The 27,752-nt window shown below is 37.7% G+C and overlaps 2 protein-coding genes across 4 annotated transcripts in view; one reads left to right on the top strand and one right to left on the bottom strand.

The window, feature by feature from the left end:
- The window catches only part of TXNDC12 (thioredoxin domain containing 12), a 30,798-nt gene extending 27,866 nt beyond the window's left edge, over positions 1 to 2,932 (bottom strand). The window contains exon 1 of the mRNA XM_043875904.1: positions 2,688 to 2,932. Within this exon, the coding sequence (XP_043731839.1) occupies positions 2,688 to 2,784 (97 nt within the window). The 5' untranslated portion in view covers positions 2,785 to 2,932. The remainder of the gene's footprint in view (positions 1 to 2,687) is intronic.
- A 1,055-nt stretch (positions 2,933 to 3,987) lies between these two features.
- Positions 3,988 to 26,115, top strand: BTF3L4 (basic transcription factor 3 like 4). 3 transcript variants are annotated; one of them, XM_043875906.1, is made up of 7 exons: positions 4,088 to 4,115; positions 6,130 to 6,166; positions 7,321 to 7,387; positions 10,957 to 11,070; positions 24,016 to 24,217; positions 25,075 to 25,134; positions 25,662 to 26,115. In XM_043875906.1, exons 3-7 carry the CDS (start codon positions 7,334 to 7,336, stop codon positions 25,706 to 25,708), a joined length of 477 nt encoding a protein of 158 aa, XP_043731841.1. In that variant the 5' UTR covers positions 4,088 to 4,115; positions 6,130 to 6,166; positions 7,321 to 7,333; the 3' UTR covers positions 25,709 to 26,115. The 3 variants fall into 3 exon arrangements, with proteins under 3 accessions (XP_043731842.1, XP_043731840.1, XP_043731841.1); XM_043875905.1 differs by lacking the exon at positions 6,130 to 6,166 and having other exon boundaries at positions 4,005 to 4,115; XM_043875907.1 differs by lacking the exons at positions 6,130 to 6,166; positions 7,321 to 7,387 and having other exon boundaries at positions 3,988 to 4,115.
- The last annotated feature ends 1,637 nt before the right edge of the window (positions 26,116 to 27,752 follow it).

The raw sequence follows: 27,752 nt of genomic DNA, 5'->3' as shown, positions 1-27,752 counted from the left end.
AAATATAGTAATAAGCATTAAATAAATACTTTCTAAGTTTGTGACACAATATTAAATGCCTTTTGTTTTTTCATTTAATCCTCACAGCCCCTCCACTACCAAGTTGCCCTTGTATGTACTCCTACATTTACCTGCCATTTCCTTGCTGACAGTACATCACAGTGTACTGCTTATTTGTGCTGACACTCTTCAGACTATGAGCTGAAAAAAGTCAGGGACCCCAACGATCATGTGTACCATTCATTTCTTCTTTCAACAAATATTCCTGAGCATGAATAAGACAGAAATAGTCCTAACTTACTGGGTAGACCATACTTTCCAAAGATGATTGTAGTAATATCTCCCATTCCACAAGCTCTTTTTACAACGTGACCTCAACATTCCTCCTGTGGGGGATGGAAAGGAGGTAGTTAATGTCCCTTCCCCTTGAACTGGACATAGTGTACAGTGGAAGTGATGCTATATGACTTTCATGGCTAGATGACAAAAATGCCATGTATTTTCACCTTGTTCTCTTAGGGTGCTCCCTCTTGGAATCCAGCTGTCATACGGTGAGGAAGCTCACACTAGCCCACGAAGACGATGCACGTGGAGAAGTAACCAGCTAAGCTGAGGCCCCAGACTCGGGACCAAGGGATACACAAGGGATACACTGTGCCTTGTTTGACTTTCTGGCCCACAGAATCGTGAGCATAATAGAATGATTTCTTTACACCACTTAATTTGGGGTGGTTTATTATGCAGCAATGGTAAATGGAACAACCACACAGAGCTTAACATCTAACAAGGAATACTGAATATGTGACTCCAAGGTATTGCCTACACCTAACACATGCTTTTGAACTGTGGTGTTGGAGAAAACTCTTGAGAGTCCCTTGGACTGCAAGGAGATCCAACCAGTCCATCCTAAAGGAGTTCAGTCCTGGGTGTTCACCGGAAGGACTGATGCTGAAGCTGAAACTCCAGTACTTTGGCCACCTCATGCGAAGAGTTGACTCATTGGAAAAGACCCTGATGCTGGGAGGGATTGGGGGCAGGAGGAGAAGGGGACAACAGAAGATGAGATGGCTGGATGGCATCACCGACTCGATGGGCATGAGTTTGAGTAAACTCCGGGAGTTGGTGATGGACAGGGAGGCCTGGTGTGCTGCGATTCATGGGGTCGCAAAGAGTCGGACATGACTGAGCAACTGAACTGAACTGAACACAGTTAACTGGAATAATAACTGGGTAATTATTTGTTGCATGTGTGAGATAGCTGTTATTATGCCCCTTTGGCACATGAGGAATTGAGCTTTGAGAAGTTTTAGCAACTTGCCCTAGGTCTCTCAACTGGTTTGTGGCAGAGTAAATTAAAACTCAAATCTAAACCCACTCCTAATACTACACGCTAATGTCTCCTTCAGTACTTACAATTTTACATGAATTTTACAGTAATCTGCTTTAAAATGGGACTGTCAGTACTTAAAACATTTTGGCCCAACAGAATTCCCTGTGGTTTCATCACTGAGATGGAAACCCACATATCACCTTCTCAGAGAAGCCTCCCCTGACCTTCCTAGCTCAAGTAATGTCAGCTCCCTCATCCTTTCTCAGTCTTTCTACTCCATCAGTTTCCAGAACTCATCCCTAGCTGAAATTATTTTGTCTATTAATTTGTTCATGTACCTCCTCTCTTGTCTCTCTGAATTGAACATAAACTTCATGAGAGCAGGAACCTTGTGTGTCCTGTCCATTCCTATATCCCTGGTGCCTAGGATCATGCCAGGAATATGGTAGGTAATCAAAAATTATTTACTGAATGAAGGCATGACTGCATTCAGGTGCACTGAATGTCCACCCAATCTCATCACCCACCAATAAATGTGCAAAGGGAGGATAAAACACAATTTAGAACAGCAGGGCTGTAGTAAAGACATTTCATACAGGAAGGTCAGTACAAAAACAAAACAAAAGAAAAAAGGAAGGGAAAGGAAATACACACTACCACACAACCACCTAGAAAAAGCATAAACCCTGAGTTCCAATAAAGATGTAGACAATGGGATGGATGGAGTATGGGGGTCACACCTCTTGTTCTCCATTCATAATGACTGTCCCCTCACTCTTCAAAAACATCAGTTTCTTCAGACACACTCACTGAACCACACCAAGGACAATTTTTGATGACCGTCTAACATCAGACCTGTGACCCTTCATCCAGTCCTTCCTTTTGTATCCCTGGGATGCTCCCTGGGATGCAGGTGCTGTTCCCTACAAGGTAAGGAGGCAGTAACCTAGCTCTTCAGGGAAGACGTGAGGAGGGAAATCTTCAGACCCAGGGCAAAGGTCCAAATATGCAGGTCCCCAAAGGTCCTATTTCTCCCGGGAGGGAAGGTAACAGTGCCCGAGGACCTACGAGGTGTCAGGCAGTATGCTGCTCTCTTAAACATGTTTTTCGAAATATAATAGCCATTTCTTATCCCAACCAAAGAATTTAGGGAGGCCTCAAGTAAAACTTCCCCATCTCAACATTCCCCAGACCACTACTCCTTACCCCAAACTCCAGGAGCAGTTAGAGAGGATATAAAGAAATCTAGCGTGGCCAAAGAGACAGAACGGGAAAGGAATCGTATTAGGACATGAAGAGGGTTGTACTGGGCTAGGGCCCAGGATAAGTAAAGATTAAGAAAAGAATGCAGTCTGACCCTTTCCAAGCCCATTAGGTCCACCAGAAGAGGTGACGAGGAGCAGGAAACTGAAGCCCAGCAAACAGGTGGCCCCGAGACGAGGCCGCAGCTCCATCGTGGTAGGTGCGCGGAGCCACTGGGCTGAGCAGACGTAGAGCCGACGAAGTCCCAGAAGGTCCGAGCGGTTTCCCAAGTGCGGATCAGCCCAGCCGCTCGCGTTCCCAGATTTTTTTTTTTTTCTCCCTAACCCTGAAGGAAGTGATGTTAGACGGATGTGGGTGGTGCCTCCCGGGTCCGGTTTGGGACGGAGTAAGACTTTAAAGGTGCAGATCACGTAGAAGGTTGCGGGAGTTGCTTTGGGGCGCTATTTGCTTCGCCCCGGGTTCTGGACTTTTAGTCCGAGGACCAAGAAAGAAAAGATGGGCCGAGATAGTGGGGGTGGGGAGGAGGCTCGGGAGAACCGTTGCTGGTTAAGTTCCCCCCAAGCCAGCCCCTCCCCCTCAAGAACCACTGCACTTAATATTCACTACGCAAATTACTGATCGGTGAAGTCAGCCGCTCCCAACCGTGGGCCGGTTGCCCATTGGCTCCGGATCCCCCTTTCCCCAACGCAAGAAAAAAAAAAAAAGGCAGACCACTGGACTTCATTCTCAGGTTACTGCTCAGGTCTGGCACAGGTCTGCCAAACCTGTTTTGCGGTGCATGGTCTCGTGCCTGCAAGAATGCCCCTTCCTGCTAGAGAAGAAGCACTGGACTTTATTATCCCTCGTAACCTAAATTCTTCCTCTCAGGGATGATGCAACCAACTGACGCAAGCTCCGAGAAAACCAAACTTGGAATCTCTCATTGCAAAACTGACCTAGCTCTTCAGGGCGCCAGGTCATAATTCACTGCAGGTACTTAGAAGTGCAAAGCTTCTTCTTAAATCTACTGGTTTTTGTTGTTTTTAAACTGGGTTATTTCTGTTTTCCTCTCTGATGCATAGCAAGGTCCCGTCTCTCCTCCGGAATGGAGGCTAATTGAGTCCCCACACTAGTGAGTTCGCTCTAGTTAAGTTTGGCAGTGCGTGTGCGTACTTAATGCCTAGTGAAAAGACAACCGGCAAAAGGACAAACCTAAACAAAAATACACACCTCCCCTTTATCAGGTTCCCTACAAATTGCAGGCACGGACACAATGGAACTCCAGGGGGACTGCAAGCTCCAGAATGCAGCGCGGCCACCTGCACCTGCCGCGTTTCTATTGGGAGGCGCAGAGCGGCTTGGCCTTTGTAGTTCGTATATGCGCTCCCAGGATAGGCTGCTCTGGTGAGAGAGAGGCGGGGCAGGATGTGTCACGTGGGTCCCACTCCCGCCGCCGCGGCCGCCTTCGTCTTTCTCTGTCTCGACTGAGGCAGCCATCTTGCTCTTGCCGCGTGCTGGTGTTGGAGGACCCTCCTTGCTTCAGGTGAGACCCCCGGCGGTCCCGCCACTCCACGGCCATAGGCCGCTGCGCACGGTCTCCCCCCGCCCTCTTCTTCCGACACCCGCCAACCGCTTGTGCTGCCACTTCCGCCGTGGCGCGCTGAGTGGGGGCGGAAGCGGCTGGCTTGGCCTGTCGGTTACCGGCGGCGCAGCTGGGGGTCTGCACCTGAGGGAAGGTCCCCAGCACCACCGCTTTCCGTGGGGGCGAGCGGGCCAGCGCTGTTGCCGCCCAGATCAAGTCCCAGGAGGCAGGTGGTCCCCCGCCTCTGTTCTGTTACTCCTCATTATTCACAACAATAACGCTGTGAGCTTTATACCACCTATCTGCTGTCATCTCGTTTGATCCTCCCACTCGACAGCTAAGGAAACTGAGGCTAGCAAGCCCCGCCCCCGGGCTCTGGAGGTCGTATTCCGTTGCATTGCTCTTCACCTTGTAATGACAGGATTTGTTTACAAGGCTGCCACCCTCTCTGAAACATTGCCTTGCCCGTCATTCTAGCCTTATCACACTGCCTGGTGCATAGTAGGCTGTCAAGAAGTTGATGATTGACCGGCAGGCAGTGTTACACATCTAGTGAATGGTGGTTTCAACTTCCGTTCCCACGGTCTTTCACTGTACCAGCTCTGTCCTTTGAGTGGTAACAATAGTTACCAGTTTTTGAATATCTGCTGTGAGCCATACCCTGTGCTTGATAACTTAATCTTTAACTCTGAAAACTAAAAATACTGTGAAGTATGTGGTGTTACACTTTTTCTAATACGGAAGGAATACAAGTTCAGAGAAGTAAAATATGTTTCTGAAGCTCTAAGCAGTAGATCCTTGATCCTTCTGATTCCAAAGCCTGTGTCTCTCTTAGAGGCCACATAATAAAAAGTCAGGGTTAAAGATTGAATTTATTTTATCTCGTGTAAAAATGAGGTGTGTGTAAGTGCCTACTCTAATGCTTAAAACTTAGGCACTCAGTAAATGTTGGTTATAACCTCATTATTTGCACCGTTTCTTGCATCTTTGAGGAAAAGACTAAAAGATCCTAGGATCCCCAAGGAAGAACTCACGAATCATGGCCTTAAGAGTTATTTTTCCCTTCTGGGCCTAGGAGGACTTTTATTTCCAACTCTGTTAAATTGGAAGGAATGTGAGCTGTTTTGTGTATTTCTGATTTAAACCCTGCTCCTGCTTTCAAGTATTTCAGATGGAATCCTATACAGGACAGAAATAACAGGTACAATAAAAAGAAAGGTTGATTGAGGAACAGGGAGTTAAAGCAGGTGATCTTTGAGGTCTATTCCAGATTCTGAGCTTGACATCTCTTTTCTCATAAACTGAATCCAGTCCACTTTCTTACTTGAATTCCATGCACCCCAACCTGGTAGTAGACAAAGAACCACTTTTCTTCTTCCCCTCCCAACTTTGAACTTCCAGCCTCCCTAGAATGCTTTTTCTCTGAGGTACTCCTTGAGAACAAGTTTTTGATTATACTTATTACCTAGAATGGACTCTGTTCTTGTTTGCACATTGATTTAAAGAGTTAATTTTGTTCTGGCTTTGTTTCAGACAGATCAGGGCTCTATTTTGACTTGCATCTCTTCCATCTCTTCTCTTGGGGATTGATACTTCAGAATGCAGAATAGTCCCAAAAAGTTTATCTTGTATCTGGTTCTAATATTTTCACTTGTCCCCTTTTTTAATAAAAAATTCCTTAGGCTCTTTGTTAGTTCGCTACACCTTCATGGCCGCATTACTTTGAGGACAGTGAATTTTGGTCCTTTACTATAGAAACTGACTGTAGAGATTGGGATTTACATCAGCAAATTTAAGTCAGTGTCAGATTTAAGTGTCAGTGTCAGATTTAAGTTGAGATTGCCACACACTTAAGCTTTTTGATTTTGTACTCTATTCACACTTACTCCTATAAAAGAATTTTTTTAGCTGCTTGAGCATTGTGATACAGTGCTGAGTAAAGATTGAAGAATTGTAAATTCTAAATGTTATTTAGGAACTGGACTTCGCCCTTAAAGCAGAAAGATACACAGGTTTGTATCTTAAGTACAGTGTCAGAATACAGAATGATTAGTACTTACATAATCTTTGATTCTTTAATCTCTAAAATGAAGAAAACAATATCTTTTTCATCTGGAAGATGTTTATAAAGAGTTTAGAGAATCAACCAAAAAGTTTTGACAACAGCCTTACCCTTTATTCCCTCTGCTGTATCTCAGTAGTGATCTGTTGATCTAAGAACAAGTAAAATAAGACTTTTAACGTTGGCTTTTATTTGTTTATATAGTGTGGAATGTTATGACCCATTATAAACTGAAGAACTTTTTTTTCCTTAGTAGGAAAGGGCTGACCAGACTAGGATTCTTGACTTTATAATGAACTTAGAGTTTTCAAAATCAAGATTAGCCTTTAAAAGTTTATTTTTAAGATTCCCCTCTTCCCTGCAAAATTTCATATTAATGTAGCAGAGATAGGTTTTTGTCAAATTGTGCAAGGAGGCATTTTACCTTATGTGCAAGACTGTCTTGACAGTTATGACATACTATGTTAGTGCAAAGGTGTTGAACGAACTCTGTGGAAAGTGCTGCAGAAGCACCGAATGTCTGAAAATCTGGTTCTCTTTTCCTATTATTAACATACCACCTAACCTTGAATATAGGATGCCATGACTACCTCATATCTTGACAGCTAGATAGCCTATCGAATTTTTTTCTTTGTCCAGATTTTTCTTTCTTTTGTCTTCTATGATTTAAAAAAATAATACAGAATATGATTTGAGAGAAAAAAAAAAGTTGTGCTAATTTGCTAACAGCTCTCTTCTGTAAAAATCTTTGGGGAAGAAACTGGTGTACCTACAGAGATTTTAGAATTGGTTAGGTTTTATTGAGTACCAAAGTACTGAATTACACTTTTAAGGAGGGATCTTCAAGTAAGTAACTTTGAATCTCAATTCTGTTTTCTGTTTGTATATACAGCTCCCTCTTGGTATTTCTTAATTTTGGTTCTTTTGCTATCTGACTTATGAAGTTAGAAAAAATTATTAATATTTTTTAAAATATAGACAATATTATTATGGTGGTGGTGCATATTACAGGTTCAGTGAACCAGAAGGTACTGTTGTATAAACAGTTATTTTGTTTTGGTAAATAAAACAGTGACTTTAACAAATTTATTTTTCCCCCCCTAGATTTACCAACAGCATGAATCAAGAAAAGTTAGCCAAACTTCAGGCTCAGGTCCGGATAGGGGGCAAGGTGAGTGTGGCATAAGAAAAATTGATAGGAGAATGTGTTATTACCAGATAGTATTATTATTTTGGATTTGTGGTCATTGAAAATCTAAAATTTTTAAAATTAATCAAGATTAAACCACATTCCAATTTGAAAGTAACTTGTCTAGATCTAAAATAGGTAATTAGAAGATATCTCTCTGATGGGTACAATTGAAATAGCCACCTTTGACACTTTTTAACATTCTGGTGGTTAAATGATATGAACAAATTATTTAATCTTGCTAAGCTTCCATTTTTGCATCTGTAAAATAAAAATGATCCTATATAAGATGCTTCTAAATATTAGAGTAATATTTTTAAAACACCTCACAGTGTCTGACACAGACTAGACACTTACTAAAAGACAGCTGTTATTATGTTAGACCCACCCTCAGATATTCCTGGATATTGAGGTTACCTTATCTTGACTTGATACCCCTACTGCTTCAGTTAGGTTTACAATGGGAGATGCAAAAGCTAATGGTACCTTTGTTCATTGCTAGGTTTTCCTCCCAAATTGTTACTTGTTTTTCTGTGTTGGTGAATGTGAACATGAGCATTCTTATTCCATGTACTTTGAAACTTAAGGGAGAGTTAGTTCTGATCACTGAAAATCTTTGATTCCCTTCAGTTCCAACCCTGGGCTCAAGGAGAATATTCTACCTTTATCTCTGCTCAATACAATCTTTGTAAAAGGAAAAGCAAGAATAGTATTTACCTCAGACCTAGGGAGGGGATAGGTGGGACAGTGTGTAGCAGCCCCACTCTGTCATTTACTTTGATAATAACTATAGCTCCTGGGGATAGGAACAGGAGAGGGGGAAGGGAAGAAACAACTAGTATTAATACTTTCTCCTTCTTTCCTAGTAATACAGTTATCTGACTCTAGAGTCATAGCAACAAATTCATGTAGCTAAAGTACTAGTCACATTGTAGCAGGAAGTAATGTAATGTATCAGTGCAAAAATTAGGACTATTCAAGAAACACATACCTGGAAGAGCTTGATACAGCACATCACTATTGTATATTTTAAGCCAGAAGGTTGGCACAGTCAGCCAGCTAGTTTATTGAGCAACTGCTATGGGCCAAGCACACAGTAGATAAATAAGTCAAGGTTTCCTGCTCTTGATACAGTTCAGCTTGGAAGGGAGATGCACTCAGAATTACACTGCTACTGCGACTGCTGCTAAGTCGCTTCAGTTGTGTCCGACTCTGTGCGAGCCCACAGACGGCAGCCCACCAGGCTCCCCCGTCCCTGGGATTCTCCAGGCAAGAACACTGGAGTGGGTTGCCATTTCCTTCTCCAATGCATGAAAGTGAAAAGTGAAAGTGAAGTCACTCAGTCATGTCCGACTCTTAGCGACCCCATGGACTGCAGCCTACCAGACTCCTCCGTCCATGGGATTTTCCAGGCAAGAGTACTGGAGTGGGGTGCCATTGCCTTCTCTGCACAATTACGCTACAGAACAGTAAATATTAAAATGAAGTTTAAGGTGCACCTGAGTCAAGGAAGTCATCACTGAGCAGAGATTTGAAGAAGAAACAACAGGTATGAGAACAAGTAGATAGGGTGAAGGGGGAGATTGTTATTCTCACACATGCAAGTGCATATAGGATGCTAAGATGCTTAGTGGATGGCATGATGCTTAGTGGAATGGCTTGCTTTAATTTGTTACAACTAGAGTTTATAATGGATAAAGAATGGCAGCAAATGAAACAGGTAATTTAGAGTCAGATCATAGTTTTGTGTGTCATACTAAGGAGATTAGAATTTTATCCCATAGGCAAGGTCAACTACTGAAGAATTTTAAGAAAAAACAGTAACAGTGATTTTAAAAGGTTGATACTGGCATTGTGGAAAATGAAATAAAACAAGTTGGCATAGAGGAGAAGCTACAGCTTGTAGTACGTGGGACACAAATTTAGGGGTTGTATATGACACAACTTAATGATGGATAGAATGTGGGGAACAGAGGTGAGAGAGGAGTCTAGGATGGCCTCCAAATTTCTAGTTTTAGAGCTATGAAAATTAGGAAGTATAGGAAGAATATTTTGGTGGGCTGATGAGCTTATAGACAAGTTGATTTTAAGGTACATAAGGATCATTTAAGTTGTAACCAGCAAGCAGTTGAATCCGGAACACTTCACAGATTAATGGCCATCTATCTTAATAGTCTCTCTTAGTCCATCCTTTAACTTGATTTCATTACAACCTCTGTTGCTGCTCATGGGGCTCTCTTCCACTCCCACCGGAGTTTCTGAGACTAAGCCTCCTGCCTACCCTTTATAAGGCTGATTTCCTGAGTAGTGTTGGCTCAGGAGTTTAATTCATTGTCTTAAATAGTTTTTCAATGGAAAAAATTATTTAGAGTTTCAAAATATCCATTTAGAAGTGAAGTTTTCCTATCTCAGTAAATAGTATAATTTTCAACCCATTTGCTCAGGTCAAAATTCTAAACATCATTCTAGATTCCGTTTTTCCCTCATATCCCATATTTAGTCCATCAGCAAGTCCTTTTGGTTCTTCTGACTATCTTAGCTCTATCTCCACTGCCACAACCCTCATCTCTCGTCTGGACTTCTACAGTAGCTTCCTGACTGATCTCATTATAGTTCATTTTCCACAGCAACCTCAGTCATCTTTTAGAATCATAAATCAGAACAAACCATTCTCGTGCTTAAAACCTTCCAGTAGCTTCCTATTGCAGTTGATATAAAGCCCAGTTCCTGCTCATGGCACATTAGGCTACGTGATCTGGCCCTTATCAGTCTTTCCGATTTCATTTTCCTCTACCTTTCCCATTATTTATTCTAGTCATACTGGTCTGCTCTGTCTAGAAATGACAGGTTCACTCTTGTTTCATTTTTCTTGGATCCCTCTTCCCGTAAATCTTTTCATAAGTCTCAGCTCATACGCCACCTCTTCAGAGGGACCTTCCCTGAGCATTCTAATAAAGTAGTGCTTTGTCCTGACCCAGTATTCTTGTTGCTATGTTATTTTTTTTTCTTAATACATTTATCCTGTTTGAAATAATCTAATCTGTTTATATATTGATTTTTCCTTCCCATTGTAATGTATGCTCCTTGAAGTAAGAACTTGATCTTTTTCATTCCTAGGTTCTAGGGCTCTAGAACACTCACATAATAGGCATTTACCTGTTAGGTCATAATCTCCAAAGTTTCAGAATATCTTTAGAGGGTGGTAGATAGATAAAAACCTTTCCTTATATTGTTGGAAAGTTGAAGTAAAGCATACTTCAGGTTATTCTGAAGTTAAAAATTTTTTGTTAGAAACCACTTGAAACAATGTGTTAAAATGACAGAGGCTAGATATTGGAAAGAATGAAAAAAATTGGCTAGAAACTAACCTTCAAAAATCTGAGTTAGGCTGACAGTCACAACTCTGTGACTATGAGAAGTCTTTTTAACCATTACTATTAAGTCTGCAATTTTTTATGTGAGGTTTAGGAAGAATATTATGGAGAGGAAGACAAGTGATTACAGTCATCAAATGCATGGCATGCTAATACTTTTGTTTGGTTATCTTTCAGGGTACAGCCCGCAGAAAGAAGAAGGTGGTACACAGAACAGCTACAGCTGATGACAAAAAACTTCAGAGTTCTCTAAAAAAACTGGCTGTGAATAATATAGCTGGTATTGAAGAGGTATGATCACTTTGAAAATTGTTATGTGGATAAACAGAACATTCACAAATGATTATCCAGACTTTCAAATGTAACATATCAGCTTAGATGAATCGTATACTCACTTTTTGAAGGACTGGAGCTATTGAATTTGCTTACTGTATAAAATTGGATTGTCAAAAAATGATTTTATTAGATGGTTAAGGAATTCATTATACTTTTCAGACTCAAAGTACTGGGTTGGCCAAAAAGTTCGTTTAGGTTTTTCTGTACTGTCTTACCGGAAAACCTGTACGAACTTTTTGCCAACCCAATATTTGCATATATAACAATTATGGACCTACTCTTTAATTTTAATGTAAAATAAGATTTTTTTCCTAATAATACAGAAATAAGGAAACCCAAAGATTTATTCCAATAAGGTGGACTTTTTTCCCATAAGAGTACCTTTCTCTCTTCACAGACTCTCAAATTATTACTCAGAAAGCTCTCACAGTAGCTTTACATGAATTGCATTTCTTATTAGACCATTTCAAAAACTATTAATTTTAAAATTATTTTATTTTGATGATACTACTTTTCTCAGATCGGAAGCCAAAAATCGATATGCAAGAAAAATCATCATAACACCAACTATTTGTTATCTGTTACCATCTAGATCTACTCTACCTGATGATTACATTTTTGATAATAGTGTTTAAATTTTAACTACTATCAGATTTCATTACATCATTACCAGGTGTAGTACTACCTCACAAGTTTTAGTGGATTATTAATGCACATGTGCTGTAAAATGTATATCAGAAACAATGCAGGAGGTGAGGATCACTATTAAAGCAATAGAAGAGTAACAAAGAAAAGGCAGTGAAATGGCAAAGTGCCACATATTCTTTCCATCACGGATATATGAACAAATAAATATATTGTTTAAATCTGCTTTATACTTTCAAAATTAATGCACTGATAAAATAGTAGGGAAGGTAAGTCACATGTATCTTTTTTCCTTATAGCTTGATATGGCTGTGCATTCTTACTCTGATAAGTATTAAAACTTTATTTGCAAGTCTTGAAATTAAGCATTTAAAATGCTTTTTTTCCCCCTGAGCTATTAAAAACTTTCATATATTTTCATTGACCTAAAATAATTTCCAGAGAGAGCATTCTCTATCTGGGACATAATTGAGAAAAAGCAAATCTAAGCTTCTCTTTAAAAATTACAGCTTCACTAAAAAAAAAAAAAAAGTTGCAATAATGGACATGAACTCTGATAATATTAAACCTAACCTACTAATAAGTGTTTAGGCAATCTTATATCTTTGCCTATCTTTCTACCCTCCCAACTCCTACCCCTCCCCACTCAATCTCAACACTATTGACACTTTGAACCAAATAATTCTTTATTGTGAAAACTGTCCTATGCATTCTAGGATGTTTGGCAGTATTCTTGGAGTCTCCCCACTAGATCTTCAGTTACGACAACCAAAAATGTCTCCAGACTTTGATGCAGGTCCTTTGGGGGGCAAATCACCCTTTGTTGAAAATACTTCTTTAGAGAGAGGAAAAGATTTTATTTACCTCCTTGAAGTATAGATTTTATCTCCAAGGGCATGCTTTTCTAAATGTTTGATTTTGTTCAGATTTGGAAAACTCTCTGGCTCTTATAATTAATAAAACTTTTAGTGTTTTATAGTGAAGTAACAAACCAGTCAGTTAGCAGTCTCTGATCTCTTCCGAATATAATCAAACCTAATTATAATGCTGTGCTGAGGTCATAGTACTTTTGTAGTTCAAATTATCATACTGAATATTTAATGGTAGTGAATATCTGCTGTATGCCAAGCATTTTGCTAGGCAGTGGTGCATAAGATATTATTCATAGTCTCTGTCCTTTAGAGCCTAACATCTAGTAGGGAAACTAATTAGTCAGCTTAGCCAGATAAACAAAATATGTATTATGCATTTCAGCTCCACGGTATCTCTTTGAATTAGTTATTGTTGGTTACAGATAAGAAAGTTGAGACTTAAGAGAGTCAGGTACCTGCTCAAGATCACATAGCTGGTAAGTGTTGAATTCCAGATTTGAGCTAAGTATGTCAAAACGGGAGTTCATTTTATCCATTTGATTTATCTTGCTTTGGTCTTCTTAGTTACACTTAGGCCCACTCTTGACCTTTCCCTCTCCTCCTGCTCCTCTTTCCTCTCCATTCTTCCAAAGTCCCACCAAAGAAAGGGACAGTACCTGCCTTATCCTGTATTATTGAGTACCTGCCATGCAGAATTCATTACTTACACCATCATAGATAAATGAAATTCCCAAAAGTATTTCTAAGGACATTGCTTTTTCTCCTTTTCAGATATTAATGTAGGTGTTATTTTGTCCCAGAAGTCTTCCTGATAGCACACATACACATTTATGCAGAGAGGTTAGATGCCTTTCTTACGTACCTCCATAATGCCCTGTATTTAATTTTATTACAGCATATATTAAACTATATTGTTAATTCATTTTTGTTGGTGTTGCCAATGCAATTCTGTTTGGGGAGTCATAGCTCCAAAATGTTGCACAGAAAATTAATGGCACATATAGGCATATACCGATGCAATGGACATGAACTTGGGCAAACTTAGGGAGATAGTGAGGTTCAGGGAGGCCTGGTGTGCTGCAGTCCATGGGGTCACAAAGAGTCAGACACAACTGGACGACTGGAAACAATAGCAACAGTAGACATGTACACACTCTTGTTGCACCCCTACCTCCATATGGGTACACAAGTGACGTCTTCCAGTCCTCACAGACTAGTTATATAGAGAAAATACAGGTAAAGAAAATTAACAACATGAAGTAACAGCTATAAAATTTCTGAATGCTTGAGCCTAAAATGGGAAGTTTTACTTTTTTCCTTCTTTCCCTCTTTCTAAAATTGATTTTTTGAGAACCAAGATATTTGTACTTTATATAACACTTTGCAGATCTAAAATAATTTTATTTAGGCATATCTAGTATATAATCTGGTTTGCCTCAAACATTACATTTGTGTTACTATAATTAAACAATTTTTTTCTTCAAGAAAATGATGACACACACTTTAAAAACTTTAAAAACAGAAAAAAGAAACTACTACCTTAAATGTATACATGAAAACATGCAGTTTTCAGAAACATTAAAATAGGAAAAAATATATATGTCTTAGAATAAACACATTAATTACAGTTTGGGCTGTTTTGAACTTTTTCAAAGTGCTAAACTCTGGAATATACTATCTTCTGGGGTTTTGGCAATTTAAGGAAAGTAGATAAAAACTTTTGAAAAGAGCAGATAGGAATGGTAAGAGAAGATAGCAATGGCAACATTTTAAGACAAAAATAACATTACTATGTTTTCTATCCTTTGACCTTCAAAACATCAAACCAGTAGAAAGTAATCAGTTTGGTGGCTTGGGCACAGAGAGATCAGTGGTGGGTTTCAAAAACTCATTGCACTTTTGCCTAGTAAAATTCCAACCTTACTTTCTAGGCCTTCAGTATTGGCAATTATTTTTTCCTCTCCTAATGCTTAATTTATGTCCTCTTCAAATATGTAAAAGCTAAAGGACTGTTTGAATTAAGAGGGATTTCACTGATCTTTATGTATTAATTAGTTGTTGATTTGAGGTAATAGGTTTAATTGTATGTAGATTTCTTTGATCTGTCACCAAAGACAGAAATCCAAAGCTGTCAGAAAGGGGCAGGGGAGTGCCAAAGACTGTTTCATACAAAGAAGCCAAGTAACTAACCAGGTTTTAGGAAGGAATGCCTATGTGAACTCTGAGAGTATAATCCAGAACTCAGTTCCTGAAAAATTCTTACGTTCTATGGCAGTTGAAGATACTTAGATGTGCTGCTTCTTTAGTAATCTGATGGAATATAGAGACGGTGTTGTCACCCTGGTGATAACATGAATCTATCAAAAGTAGAATCTGTTTTCTTTTCTCAGAGACGATTGATTTTATCTGATGTATTTGGTAAGAAATGTCACCAAAAATCTGCTTCTCTGGTTCAGATGCTTTAGTTGCTTCATGGAGTTTTACTGTTATCTTCAGAGGACAGCTTCTATCTTAATTAAGGTATACTCTGTCCCTGTGAAACCTTCCCTTCTTTCCAGGCATAATAATCAACACTTTCTCTGTCCTTCCACTCCCCTTAACTTAAATTGCTCTGCTAGAATATGTTTATTATTACCACCTCATATTGTAAGGTATGATTACTTTCTTATTAACCAAGTAGTGTGTTTGCCGTAGTCTCTTGATTACAAGAGTCTTGACAGCAGGAACTGTGTTTATTCATCATTTATAGTCTATAGCATGCTGACTCCCATGGACATCCCAGGTTTTTTGGGGCCTGTTAAATGTAAGAGATACTGATTATTCTAGGTGAAATTGTTTAGCAAGAAGTTAGTCATAGAGAGCTGGAGCTCAGGAGAAAACTTAGGACTGGGAATTTAAATTTTGTAATTGTACACATAAGTTTTACTGTTCGTATTTTCCTTTTCTTGAACCACTTGTACAGCAAAAGGACTTAAAGTTCCTAAAGTTACTGGTTGACCCTTACTGTAGTTCCTTCTTCCTTCAACCTAGAGCGTCAGGTGCAATGGGTGTACAGCTCTGAGTGCAGGAGAATTAAAGAGGAGCACTCTGTCCCATTGACCTTATTATTACATGGCAGTCTTAGTTTCTTTGGATATCTTGCCTTTTTTTTTTCGGCCGTGCTGCCAGCAGGTGGGATCTTAGTTCACTAAGCAGGGATCGAACCCATACCCCTCAGTGGAGCATGGAGTCTTAACAATGGGACTACAAGGGAAGTCCCAAATACCCTGCTTTTTTGGTTTTTTGTTTTTCCACATTTTTATGTGGAAATAAACATAGCATAAAATCTGCCATTTTAACCTTTTTTTCTGTTCCCTATGTGCAAATCCTTTTTTAACCATTTAAAATTAAAAAAAAAAAATTTAACTATTTAAAATTTTTTAACCATTTAAAAAATTGAATTATAGTAACTTACAACATTGTCTTAGTTTCAAATGTACACCAGAGTGATTCAGTCATATATATAATGACTGAATTACTTCACTTAACTTGACAATTTCTAGGTCTATCTATATTGCTGCAGATGGCATTGTTTCATCCTTTTTATGGCTGAGTAATATTCCATTGTGTGTATATTCCACACCTTCTTTATCTGTTCATCTGTTGATGGATGTTTAGGTTGTTTCCATGTCTTGACTCTGGTAAATTGTGTTCCTTTGAACATTGGGATACATGTATCTTTTCAGATTAGAGTTTTGTCCAGATATATGTCCAGGAATGGGATTACTGGATCATATGGTAACTCTATTTTTAGTTTTTTGAGAAACCTCTGTACTGTTCTGCATAGGGGATGCACCAATTTACACTCCCATGTAGGAGGGTTCCCTTTTTCTCTACAGCCTCTCCAGCATTTATTATTTGTAGGCTTTTTAATGATGGCTTATGAGGTGATACTTCATTGTAGTTTTAACTTGCATTTCTCTAATATTTAGCAGTATTGAACATCTTTCCATGTGCCTTCTGGCCATCTGTATAATATCTTCTTTGAAGAAATGTCTATTTAGGTCTTCTGTCCATTTGTTGATTAGGTTATTTGGTTTTTGTTTTGGTTTTGATATTAAGCTGTTTATTTTGGAAACTGATCCCTTGTTGATAACATTTGTAAATATTTTCTCCCATTGATTAGGCTGCCTTTTCATTTTGTTTATGGTTTCCTTTGCTGTGCAAAAGTTTTTGAGTTTAATTAGGTCTCATTTGTTTATTTTTGTTTTTATTTCCATTACTCTAGGAGTCAGATCCAAACAAATAATGCTGAAATTACATTGAGGAGTGTTCTACCTGGGTTTTCCTCTAGGAGTTATATAGTATCCAGTCTTACATTTAGATCTTTAATCCATTTTGAGTTTATTTTTGTATATGGTGTTCTTTTACATGTAGATGTCCGGTTTTCCCACTGTCTTTTTTCCCATTGTATATTTTTGCCTTCTTTGTCATAGGTTAATTAACCAAAAGTGCGTGGGTTTATTTCTGGATTTCCAATTCTCTTCCATTGATCTGTGTGTCTGTTTTCTTGCCGGTATCATGCAGTTTTTTTTTTAATGGCTGCACTGGGTTTTCGTTCTATGTGTAGGCTTTCTCTAGTTGCAGTGAGCAGGGGCTACTCTGTGTTTGTGGGGCACTGGCTTCTCATTGTGGTGGCTTCTTTGTTGTGGAGCATGGGCTGTAGGTGCACAGACTTCAGTAGTTGTGGTGCATGGGCTCAGTCATTGCAGCTCATGGGCTCCAGAGTATGGGCTCAATAGTTGTGGTACATGGGTTTTGTTGCCCTGTGTCATGTGGGATCTTCCTGGACCAGGGATCGAACCAGTGTCCCTTGCATTATGAGGCAGATTCTTAACCACTGGACCACCAGGGAAACCTAGTATCAACTGTTTTGATTACTGTAGCTTTGTAATGTAGTCTGAAGTCAAGGCGCTTGATTCCTCCAGCTCCATTCTTCTTCCTCAAGATTGTTTTGACTATTCAGGATCTTTAATTTCCATACAAGTTAAAAATTTTTTTGTTCCAGTTCCATGAAAAACACCATTGTTAATTTGATAGGGATTGTATTGAATCTATAGATTGCCTTGGGTGATGTGGTCATTTTGACAAGTATGGCCTCCCAATCCAAGAATATGATATCTTCTCATCTGTTTGTGTTATCTTCAATTTCTTTCATTAGCATCATAATAGTTTTTAGAGTATAGATCTTTTGCCTCCCTAGGGAGGTTTATTCCTAGGTATTTTATTCTTTTTGATGTGATAGTAAATGGGATTGTTTCCTTAATTTCTCTTTCTGATATTTCATATTAGTGTATAGAAATGTAACAGATTTCTGTATATTAATTTTGTATCCTGCAACTTTACCAAATTCATTGATGAGCTATAGTAATTTTTCAGTGACATCTTTAGGATTTTCTTTGAATACTACTGTCATGTCATCAGCAAACAGTGACAATTTTATGACTTTTTTTCCATTTTGGATTCCTTTTTTTTCTCTTTTTCTTTTCTGATTGCTGTGGCTGGGACTTCCAAAACTATGTTGAATAAAAATGGTGAGAGTGAGTATCCCTGTCTTGTTCCTGATTTTAAAGGAAATGCTTTCAGCTTTTCACCATTGAGTATGATGTTAACTGTGGGTTTATCATATGTGGCCTTTATTATGTTGCAGTAAGTCACCTATATGCCCACATTCTGGAGAGTTCTCAATGTAAATGGATGTTGAATTTTATCAGGAGCTTTTTCAGCATCTGTTGAGATGTCCTATGCTTTTTATTCCTCAGTTTGTTAATATGGACTGCCAGGGAATGCCCTACCCTTTTTTCTTTTTTCTTTTTTTTTTCCTTTTTTCTTTTTTTTTTTCCTTTTTTCTTTTACAGATGATTTCACCTGTTATCCTGCTTCCTCTTCATCATCATTTCACTGATACTCTGTAGCATTTGCCAACACTCTCCTTAAAATTTTGTGCTTTGCTTCTTGCCCTTTCTCCTCCTTTGTTTTATCCTTATTTCTTTTGGTGTCTCCTTTTCTTTCCCACCTCACTGAAACTATTATTTCCACAAAATTTTGTCATTACTATATTTGCTTCATTAGTTCTCAGATTGGTCTTGGGACCACTTTTTTTCAGAATCATATAGGTTGCTTTTAAAAGTTCACACTCATCAGTCCACTGGAGAGCTCCAGAATTAGATTTCCATTTTAAGCATTTGTAAGTATACAATTCAGTGACATTAATTACACTCACAGTGTTTTACAACCAGCACCATTGTCTATTTCCACAATTTTTCATAATCCCAAATAGAAACTCTGTACCCGGGGACTTGCCTGGTGGTCCAGTGGCTGGGACTCTGCAGTCCCAATGCAGGGGGCCTGGGTTCGATCCCTGGGTGGGGAACTAGATCCCACATGCGGCAACTACAGATTCCAAGTGCTACAACGGAGACTCAGCACAGCTCAATAAATACTTTTTTTAAAAAAAGAAGAAACTCTGTACCCATTAGAAGTAATGACTCCTCATTCCTCTTTCTCCCAGCCTCTGATAATTTCTAACCTACTTTTTCTTTGTCTTACCTGTTACAGATATTTCATGGAAGTGGAATCATAAAATAGTTGTCCTTTCATGTCTGACTTACTTCACTTAGCTTGTTTTCAAGATTTATGTGTGTTTAATGTGTATCAGAACTTTACTCCTTTTATTGCTGCATAATATTCCATTCTGTGGGTAATACCACATATTATCCACTTGTTTATTGAGAAACATCTTTTGTTTTTAAAACAGCTTCCCCCCCAGTTATAACTTTTACAGAAAGTTAGGGGTATACAAAAAATATGAAAAAATATTAATATTCAATCATAGCTCCATTACTCAGAAATAATTATTATTAGTTGTGTCTTTATTATTATTATTATTAGTGTCTTTCTTTCCCATCTTTATATGCATATATACTTAACATATCTGAGACTACAGCTAGATGTACAATTTAAAACCCTTCCATTTTTGAATAGTATTATAAAAATTGTTTCCTGTCAGTAAAAAACTCTTAAGCATCAGTCTAAGTGTCTGTATATATTCCAATATGTGAACATAGCATATTTTAACATTTTTTCTTATTTATTATGCATTATAATGCTGTGATAGTAAAGAATCCCATATTAGACTCATACATACATAAATATTTATCTTCATTTCTGATTTCCTCCAGACAGATTCTTGGAAATGTAGTTACTGACTGAAAGATCATTAGTATTTTTAGAACTTTTCATCCATATTGCCAAATTGATTTTCAGAAAGGGTATGCCATTTTACACTATCTACAGCATAGCTACAGAGAATCCATCTCATCAGATTCTTGCCACTAGAGCATAAGGGAAAATGATCCCAGCATTATCATATAGTCTAATGATATCTGTTAACTTTCACTCTTATCAATAATAATAGGTTATGCCTCATACTAGCCAGAAATAAGCAAGAGCTTAGAAGGATTCAATGTGAAAGATGCTGACTTATGGGAATGCAGAGGCCATAATCTTCAAAATCTGACATCCTTTAGCCTTACAAAATCCAGACACTTATGTGCCTTATTCTTAAAATGTTTATTATTTCACCTCCATTAAAATATAACAGGAAGACAATAGAAGATTAATTTTCTGATAAACATTTAAGTACCACTACATATAAGAAGGAGTAGCAATAAAACTTGATATTAAGACAGCTGTCAATTATGAACTGCAGCGAACTGGCCTAATGGGGACTTGGAGACACACACACACAAAAAATCACATAGCAGAATTTAAATTTCCTCTCTGAACTGAGAGGGCAGTTACCAGCAAGAGCTGTGGGATCAATTATAACTTTGTAAGCTTCTTTATAGCCACAAAAACTTACCCACCGTGTAGTAAAGCATCTAGAAGGCTGCTGTGGTTAATGTATGTACCCTATTCAAAGGCTAGCAGTGGCAGGGGTTGCTAAGGTTTTGATAGTATAATTGGGCCACCCAGCAGTTGCCTGGATTCTGTAGAGCATTTGGGCTCACTCAGAAAGGGCAGAACAGTAGGAAAAGACAGGCCTAAAAATAGCCCCAGAGGTTCTGGGAATCTCCATTGGAGGAACTATTGTTGCTATTTCTAAACCTTAACATGACCCCTCATCTACCATTTGAGGTATTGAGGTCTGATAGCATCCATGATTTCAGAATAAGCTGTATAAGAGGTGTTGATTCATTCAGCAAATTTGAGTGACTGTTATGACACTTGAGGGAATGCTGTGTCTCATAAGACAGTGACCTCTAATCTCAAGGAATTCCTCTTCTAGTAAGGTCAAAGATTACAAACACAATTATACTACAAGATAATTTTGTATAGTATCAGTTTTCATGAAGTCAGAAGGTACATAAACCACCTTAAGTTTTCACATAGAAAGAAGCACCTGACCCATGTCTTGGATAAATGGGAACTTGCAATGTGGAGAAGCAGGAAAATGTTCTTCTAAACAGTGAAAACAGCATATGTAAATACACTATACATGGGAGGACGTAGTAGTTTCTGGTAACTTCAAAACATGTCAGTATTATTCGAGTGAAAAATAAGAGCAAGGGCATCTGGAGTTCTGAACTGGGGTCAAAAAAAAAAAAAAAAAAAAAGCCTCTTCCTCTCTAATTCAAGTAGCATTCTTTACCTCAGCTACCTGTTAAGTGGAAAAAGCACTGTGACATAAAGGGGATACTTGATTGATTGAAAAAGGGACCTGAGAGCTGGTATGGTATCTAGTTTAACAGTCAGTTCCTTGTCCTTATACTATATATAGGTTGTATGATTTAACGTAGACCAAACAGCAGTAAAATCACTGGAGAAAGTGAGGTCTTCATATGAAATGCATACAGTTTGCTTTGTTAATTCAACAAATTCCTTATCCTTCCTTTTGCCTCTAAAAGAGTTGGGAAGTGTCTTGTTCATCTTACTTGCTCAATAATTAATCCTTTGATAGTTCTAATAGCCTGTATCTAGGAGCCTTATATAACCATGTTATTTGCTCAGTAGAGGGGAAGGAATGTTAGACTGAAATAAAAGATTCTGGCCTTTATAACCTCTAGTATTTCATTCTATCTACTCTAAAATTAAATTCTCCACCTGTTTCTGGACCTTTCTATTCATGAAGTTACATCTTTTACACAACCTCATTTAAAACAACCATTAATAAATTTCTATTTTACAATCTGACATGGAATAGATATGGCATATATTATTCATATATCTGCTGTTACTTAACCTGTACTCTGAGATGAATAATTCTCTGACAAGCTTTTATGGTGCCACACAATTGAATTTTTATAGACAAATAGGTGTTTAAGAATGTGAATGACATCATAGAAAAGAAACTAAATATAAAGTTGGGAAACCTAGGTTTAAGTTCTGAGTTTGCACATAATCGGTTATTTGTCCTTGGGTATATTGCTTACTGAACAACAGTATTGCTTAACCAAGAACTCTTATCATTAGTATTTATTTCTTTAACAAGAGATTTGAACTAGGAGACCTCTAAGTTCAACAAATATATGGCCTGACTTTTCTTGAGCAGTCCTGATTTTAAATCTCTTGTGACTATAATGTTTGTAAATAAAATATATCTCATATTCCAATGTTGAGACACTTTTCACCCCTGGTAGTGTTATAGAAGTCATTTATTAAGTTAAGTGATGGGTCTTGATTTGGAAAAACATAGTCCTACCATATCTTTATTCTTTTCCCATACTAAAATTATGTGATTCTGGGACAGATCGAGAAAAGCATCCCATTTCACATCTACTTTGCCACTGCTGCCTGCTCACGCCTTTCCTCTCATACTTTAAGCTACTTTTTCATTGAACTTTTCTACCTACACAATAATTATCTTCAGAAGTACATAGTTTATTTTTTTCTAAAGTTAACATAAATTAATTTTAACTCATGATTTTTGTTCAGTTGGATTGAATGCTTACTCTGTATAGTATTTGTGGGATTTAGTTACAGTTTTCTAGGGGACTTGCCTTTATTTTCTCTGTGTTCCAGGTCTTGCCTGAAATTTAGAAGCCCCTTTCTTCCCCTTCCTTTCTGGTGCTGTGTGTCAGTGGTGGTGATCACCTCTGAGGAAGAAAAGCCCACTTCCACTGACCATGGAGAACACTCAGCATCTCTGCTTGATTGTGACAAGGGCAGTTTTTGGATGGACCATGAAATGCTTCTAAAGTAGCCAAGAATTAACTCTCCTAATCTTTTTGTTTAATAAGCATGTTACCACCAAGGTAACTTACCCAGTGAAGTCAACTGCATAGTGTAATCACATTATTTACACATTTAACTTACATGCAAATATAATACATAGGGCTCTACTAAAACACAGCAAAAGTGAGAGAGAAAAATAACATTTTACATAGTGCACACACATTCAACCTTCCTTTTCAGTGAGTCCCAAGCAATGGATGAGATTAAATCTGAAGCGGTTCATATTGAAGAAAGCTATTGAAAGAATATGGAGATGATTTTAAGGGTTTCCTAGTAACTGATAAATGTTCAGATGGCTAGACAACTAAGTGGGAGAACTTCTTGTCATTTACAAGGGTTATTGAAGGTTGTTGAGAAGCTTTACTTAAAAGGATTAGAGGAACGGACAAAATCTCCTACAAAGAATGACATGAGGAAAACAAGTTGAAACTTTTGTAAATTTACTAGGTATTCAAGAGTAAAACCCTGATTGATTAAATTTCTGAGTGTTCTTTATGGGTTTTCAGTGGTTATTTTTACAATACACTATTATCTCCTTACCACCTGTTCCATAAGTAAGATGCTAACTATTGTACAGATACAGTAGTATCTGTATGGATTTAGTTTGATAGTGTAAATTGAGTAACGGGTAATTTCATTAAGAAGCCAATTCTTGGCTGATAACTACCTTTTTTAAAAAATGTGGGCATGATCTTCCTTCTCATAGTAGAAATCTTTGAATTTAAAATCTAGATTCTAGGGATTCCCTGGCAGTCCAGCAGCTAGGACATGGCATTTTCACTGTTTTGGACCCAGGTTCATTCCCTAGGCAGGGAACTAAGATCTTGCAAGTCATGTGGCACGTCCAATAACAACAAAATAATAGAATCTAGATTCTATAATAAAGCGATTATTTCTTTACCATTCTAGTAATTTGTGCCATAAACACCATTTTACTTTGTTGCTAGGGTGTTTTTCCACCCAAATTCACTGCTTAGATAATTATTACATCGGGATTGCAAAACCACCTACCAGGTAAAAAACAAGAATTGTTTTTAATTGTTTTTTAAACAGATGTTTTTGAGTTGTACCAAATATGTGAAATACATTTTTTTCTGTGATCATACAGGTGAACATGATTAAAGATGATGGGACAGTTATTCATTTCAACAATCCCAAAGTCCAAGCTTCCCTTTCTGCCAACACCTTTGCAATTACCGGCCATGCAGAAGCCAAACCAATCACAGAAATGCTTCCTGGAATATTAAGTCAGCTTGGTGCTGACAGCTTAACAAGTCTTAGGAAGTTAGCTGAACAGTTCCCTCGGCAAGGTGAGATTTCAGTGTAGTGCCTTTTTCCCTTCTCATCTTACTTAAAGAACCTAATGATTTAAAGGTATCTATGTCATGCTGAAAGGATTTGCCTGTTCATAAATTTTACTTTTATAATGTTACTTGTATGCTTCATAAATTTTTGAGTTTGTTCCTTTAATGATTAATGGAGTGCAGTCTATAGACTCTTCGGATACATTTAGTAGTAATATAGAGAGTTGGGAGGTAATTACCTAAGAGGAAAGTACCAGGATCTGCAGGCTATTTTATAAATAGTTGATTTGGTATTTACTTCTGACTAATAACAAGAAGATAGTGATATCACACAGAACTGTATTTTCATTTAATATTGTTGATTATACTACAAATGCAGCAACTGTAAGTTCTGAATGTCCATGATAGTCCTGGTTTCAAATCTGTCTTGTCATTCTTGAAAATCAGAGCCTTTTATTTCAGTGTTCATTCTACAAAGCTCGATACTTTTATGCCAAATGAGATAGAAAAAAATCTTGAATGTTGAATTTTTTATTTGAAGAATATGGAATTTGGAAAAGAAATTTAACTATAATGTTTTTATTTAAACTCGCCTAAATTATTCCATTTTGCATGTTGTACCTTCACTACACATTGAGATTGCCAACCATATTGAGTGTATATCTAAAGAAGCAAAACTTCTATTAATTTTTGTATTAAATAGAAAATATGGCATTTAGATTAGACAATATTTAGCTTCTCCTGAACAGCTATGTAAGATTTGTTTCTATAAACTATGTAGACAGGCAAAAAAGATAAACATTGTAAGTGTTCCATAAAGGTCTTTGTTCTCAGTGACTAATTTTAAAGTAAACTTTTTGTAGTGCTGGATAGCAAAACCCCAAAACCAGAAGACATTGATGAGGAGGAGGATGATGTTCCAGGTAAGTGACCTTTCTTTAGTTTTAAGACTTTTAGCATCCTGTTTATCTCATTTAATTCACTGTGATGATATTTCAGTTTTTTGTTGATGGTGAGCTTGTGAATTTAAATGGATTCATAATGATGTGCGTTCAGTCTAAAGAAAAAATCCTCCCGTTTAAAATGTGGAATCAGAAATCGTCACACAAAGCTCTGCTGCATTTACTGAGTTAGAATATACCTTTATTAAATTGGAATCACTGTAATTATAAATTTACGTTATAGCATTTCTGTAGAAATTATGATTGGCATATGAAAACGCTGTTCACCTTAGTAGTTTGCTTAGGCAAAAAAGGACTAACATTTCCTTAAGGTTTCTATTTTAAGCAGAAATTGAACCATTATCAGTGAAATGCCCCCAATTCGTTTCCGCCTCTTGTCCTGTGTCTTTTCAGGCTAATTCTGGTAGCAGTATTTGTTGAGCCAGAAGATAGGGATTGCATTTACTTTTTTTTGTATATTTAACTCATTAACTTTTTTTTTTTTTCAGATCTCGTAGAAAATTTTGATGAGGCATCAAAGAATGAAGCTAACTAAGATCTTTTCTGATTTTTGGAAGCTGGCATGGACTAGATTTAACAAATCAGCTATGTGGTTCCAAAGTTTTACAGACACGGAGAACATCAACTGTTACTAGTTCAGTAATATAAATATTTTGTATATTAATAATGCTGTTTATTCAGCAGTTTTTGGTCATTTAATTTTGCATTTTGCACTTCCTCCCAGGATCTATTCTTTGGTCAAAATATGAAGTGTTGGTGCAGTTTGAGGGTCTTTTGGTTTTTGATTCATGGTTTTTTTGTTTTTTGTTGGGGTATTTTAGTTGTGTGTATGTGTGTATGTGTGTGTGTGGATATGTGTGTATACAGTGGAGAGCAAATTGGAAAACAGTTTTATTTATCCTCCTCCTCACCCCAGTAGAAATAAAACAAATCTTTACATTTGTTACTTTTTATTTTTTCTAATGATGCACAGAATTAATAAAAAGTGAGGGTCTTGGATTTCAAATCTGAGAAGATTTTACCCTTGGAGGTTTTGGTTTTAATTTGCTTGGTTAACATATTTCTCATATATTTTTCTGGGCTTAAAATGTCTTGAGATATTTTGCCACCAGCTACAGGCTGGCTTGATGGGTAGCATATCTTTGGTGCAGTTGCCTTAGATTCACTTACCTAGTTAGACCCAGAAGAACTTCTCCTACTAGCTTTCTTTCTGAATGCCTTGTTTCCTCTCCCCTCGGTCTCCAAATGGCCTGGTCAGCCTGTAGCAATGCTCTTCCTCATCTTCCATCTAGCTTGAGAAGGAAGGATGTTCTCCGTATAGAGTTAAGTGAGTGCCTAATCCCTCTTTTTGTAAGATGGTTTCTTCATCTTTGAGAAACAACAGCTCCGTCTTCAACTTTTTAATTTTTTTGATTTTACAGTTTGGTAGATTTCAAACTGGAATAGCTAGCATGTGCTTGCTAAATAATTTTATGCCAGCCTTATCCTGTGTTCTAGATGTTCTTAATAGCAGGTGCAAAAATGCCTCTTTTTCAGCAAGGTTGAAGTTGGGAATGTTCTTTCGAATCAGAAAAAATAGGCCATAGACTCATTCCCCAGCACAAACGCGCATTCTGTGAAATGGTACTGGCCCCAGGAGGACTTCTTCAACCGTTCCTCTACTTTTGGCCTTGAACCTACCTCTGGATTGGATCTTACTATTGTAGCTGCTCACAGCATCCTCCTGCATGCTTAGGTAATGCTTTGGGGGAATACTGATAAAACACAGTATTTATTTTTTCACCTCCTTTCAGAGGACTTGGAGGTAAGTTGCATTCATTCACTGAAGCTTCCCTCTTGCTGTCTGATGATAAATGCTTGCACTTTGTTATATCAGCTTTTGTTAGAGCCAATATTTAAGAATAAGATTTAGAAAATCTGTCATGACCCATCATCAAACTATGGCTTAACCTTGCAGCATATCAAATCTTGTTTCAAGCTAGATATCTTTATTTGATACCTCTAGTGCAAGACCAACAATATATCAAGAGATCTATAGACACGAAGGCAAAGCTCTTGTGTTTTTTTCCATCCAGACACCTCAATTTATTTTATACATTTGTTGCTTTTTCCTGTTATGTTTTATATAATATATGGACTTAACTACAAAATAAAATAACAGTAATAAAATAACAAAAGAGGATAATACTTCCTCTTGTGCTTCTCTTTTTGTTGTCTATAGAATTTCCTCCTTTTGTATTTCCTCTCTGCTCCTCACCCCAAAATGAATTGCAATCTAGTCATTTTTTTATATACTGCTTCCTACATTGTTAGATCAGCAGGTCTACATGGTCTCCATTGTCCAGAACGCTGTTCTTTTGACTTTCCCTAAAGGGTACATTGTGGGGGTGAAGAGAGTTAAAGGGATTTCAAGTGGTTAAGAACACAGAAGAGATGGGTAGTATGGCAAATGGTTGCGGGGTGGGGAGGTCTCATTTGGAATTCAGGAGAATTAGGTCCTAGTCCAAACTGTGGCATTAACCATATGACCTTGGGCAGATTCCCTAACCTAACAACTTTGAAATTCATCAGCAGTCAAA

This window comes from Cervus elaphus, chromosome 20 (genome assembly GCF_910594005.1).
Source record: "Cervus elaphus chromosome 20, mCerEla1.1, whole genome shotgun sequence".
Lineage (NCBI taxonomy): Eukaryota > Metazoa > Chordata > Mammalia > Artiodactyla > Cervidae > Cervus > Cervus elaphus.
This window is presented reverse-complemented; position numbering and strand designations above follow the sequence as displayed.

What these genes read in the sequence shown, in the direction of transcription:
- BTF3L4 (XM_043875905.1), top strand. Translation starts at nt 7,334, where the DNA reads ATGAATCAAGAAAAGTTAGCCAAACTTCAGGCTCAGGTCCGGATAGGG. An exon ending in AGGTCCGGATAGGGGGCAAG is followed by an intron (nt 7,388 to 10,956) that starts GTGAGTGTGGCA and finishes GTTATCTTTCAG; the next exon opens with GGTACAGCCCGCAGAAAGAA. An exon ending in TGAACAGTTCCCTCGGCAAG is followed by an intron (nt 24,218 to 25,074) that starts GTGAGATTTCAG and finishes AACTTTTTGTAG; the next exon opens with TGCTGGATAGCAAAACCCCA.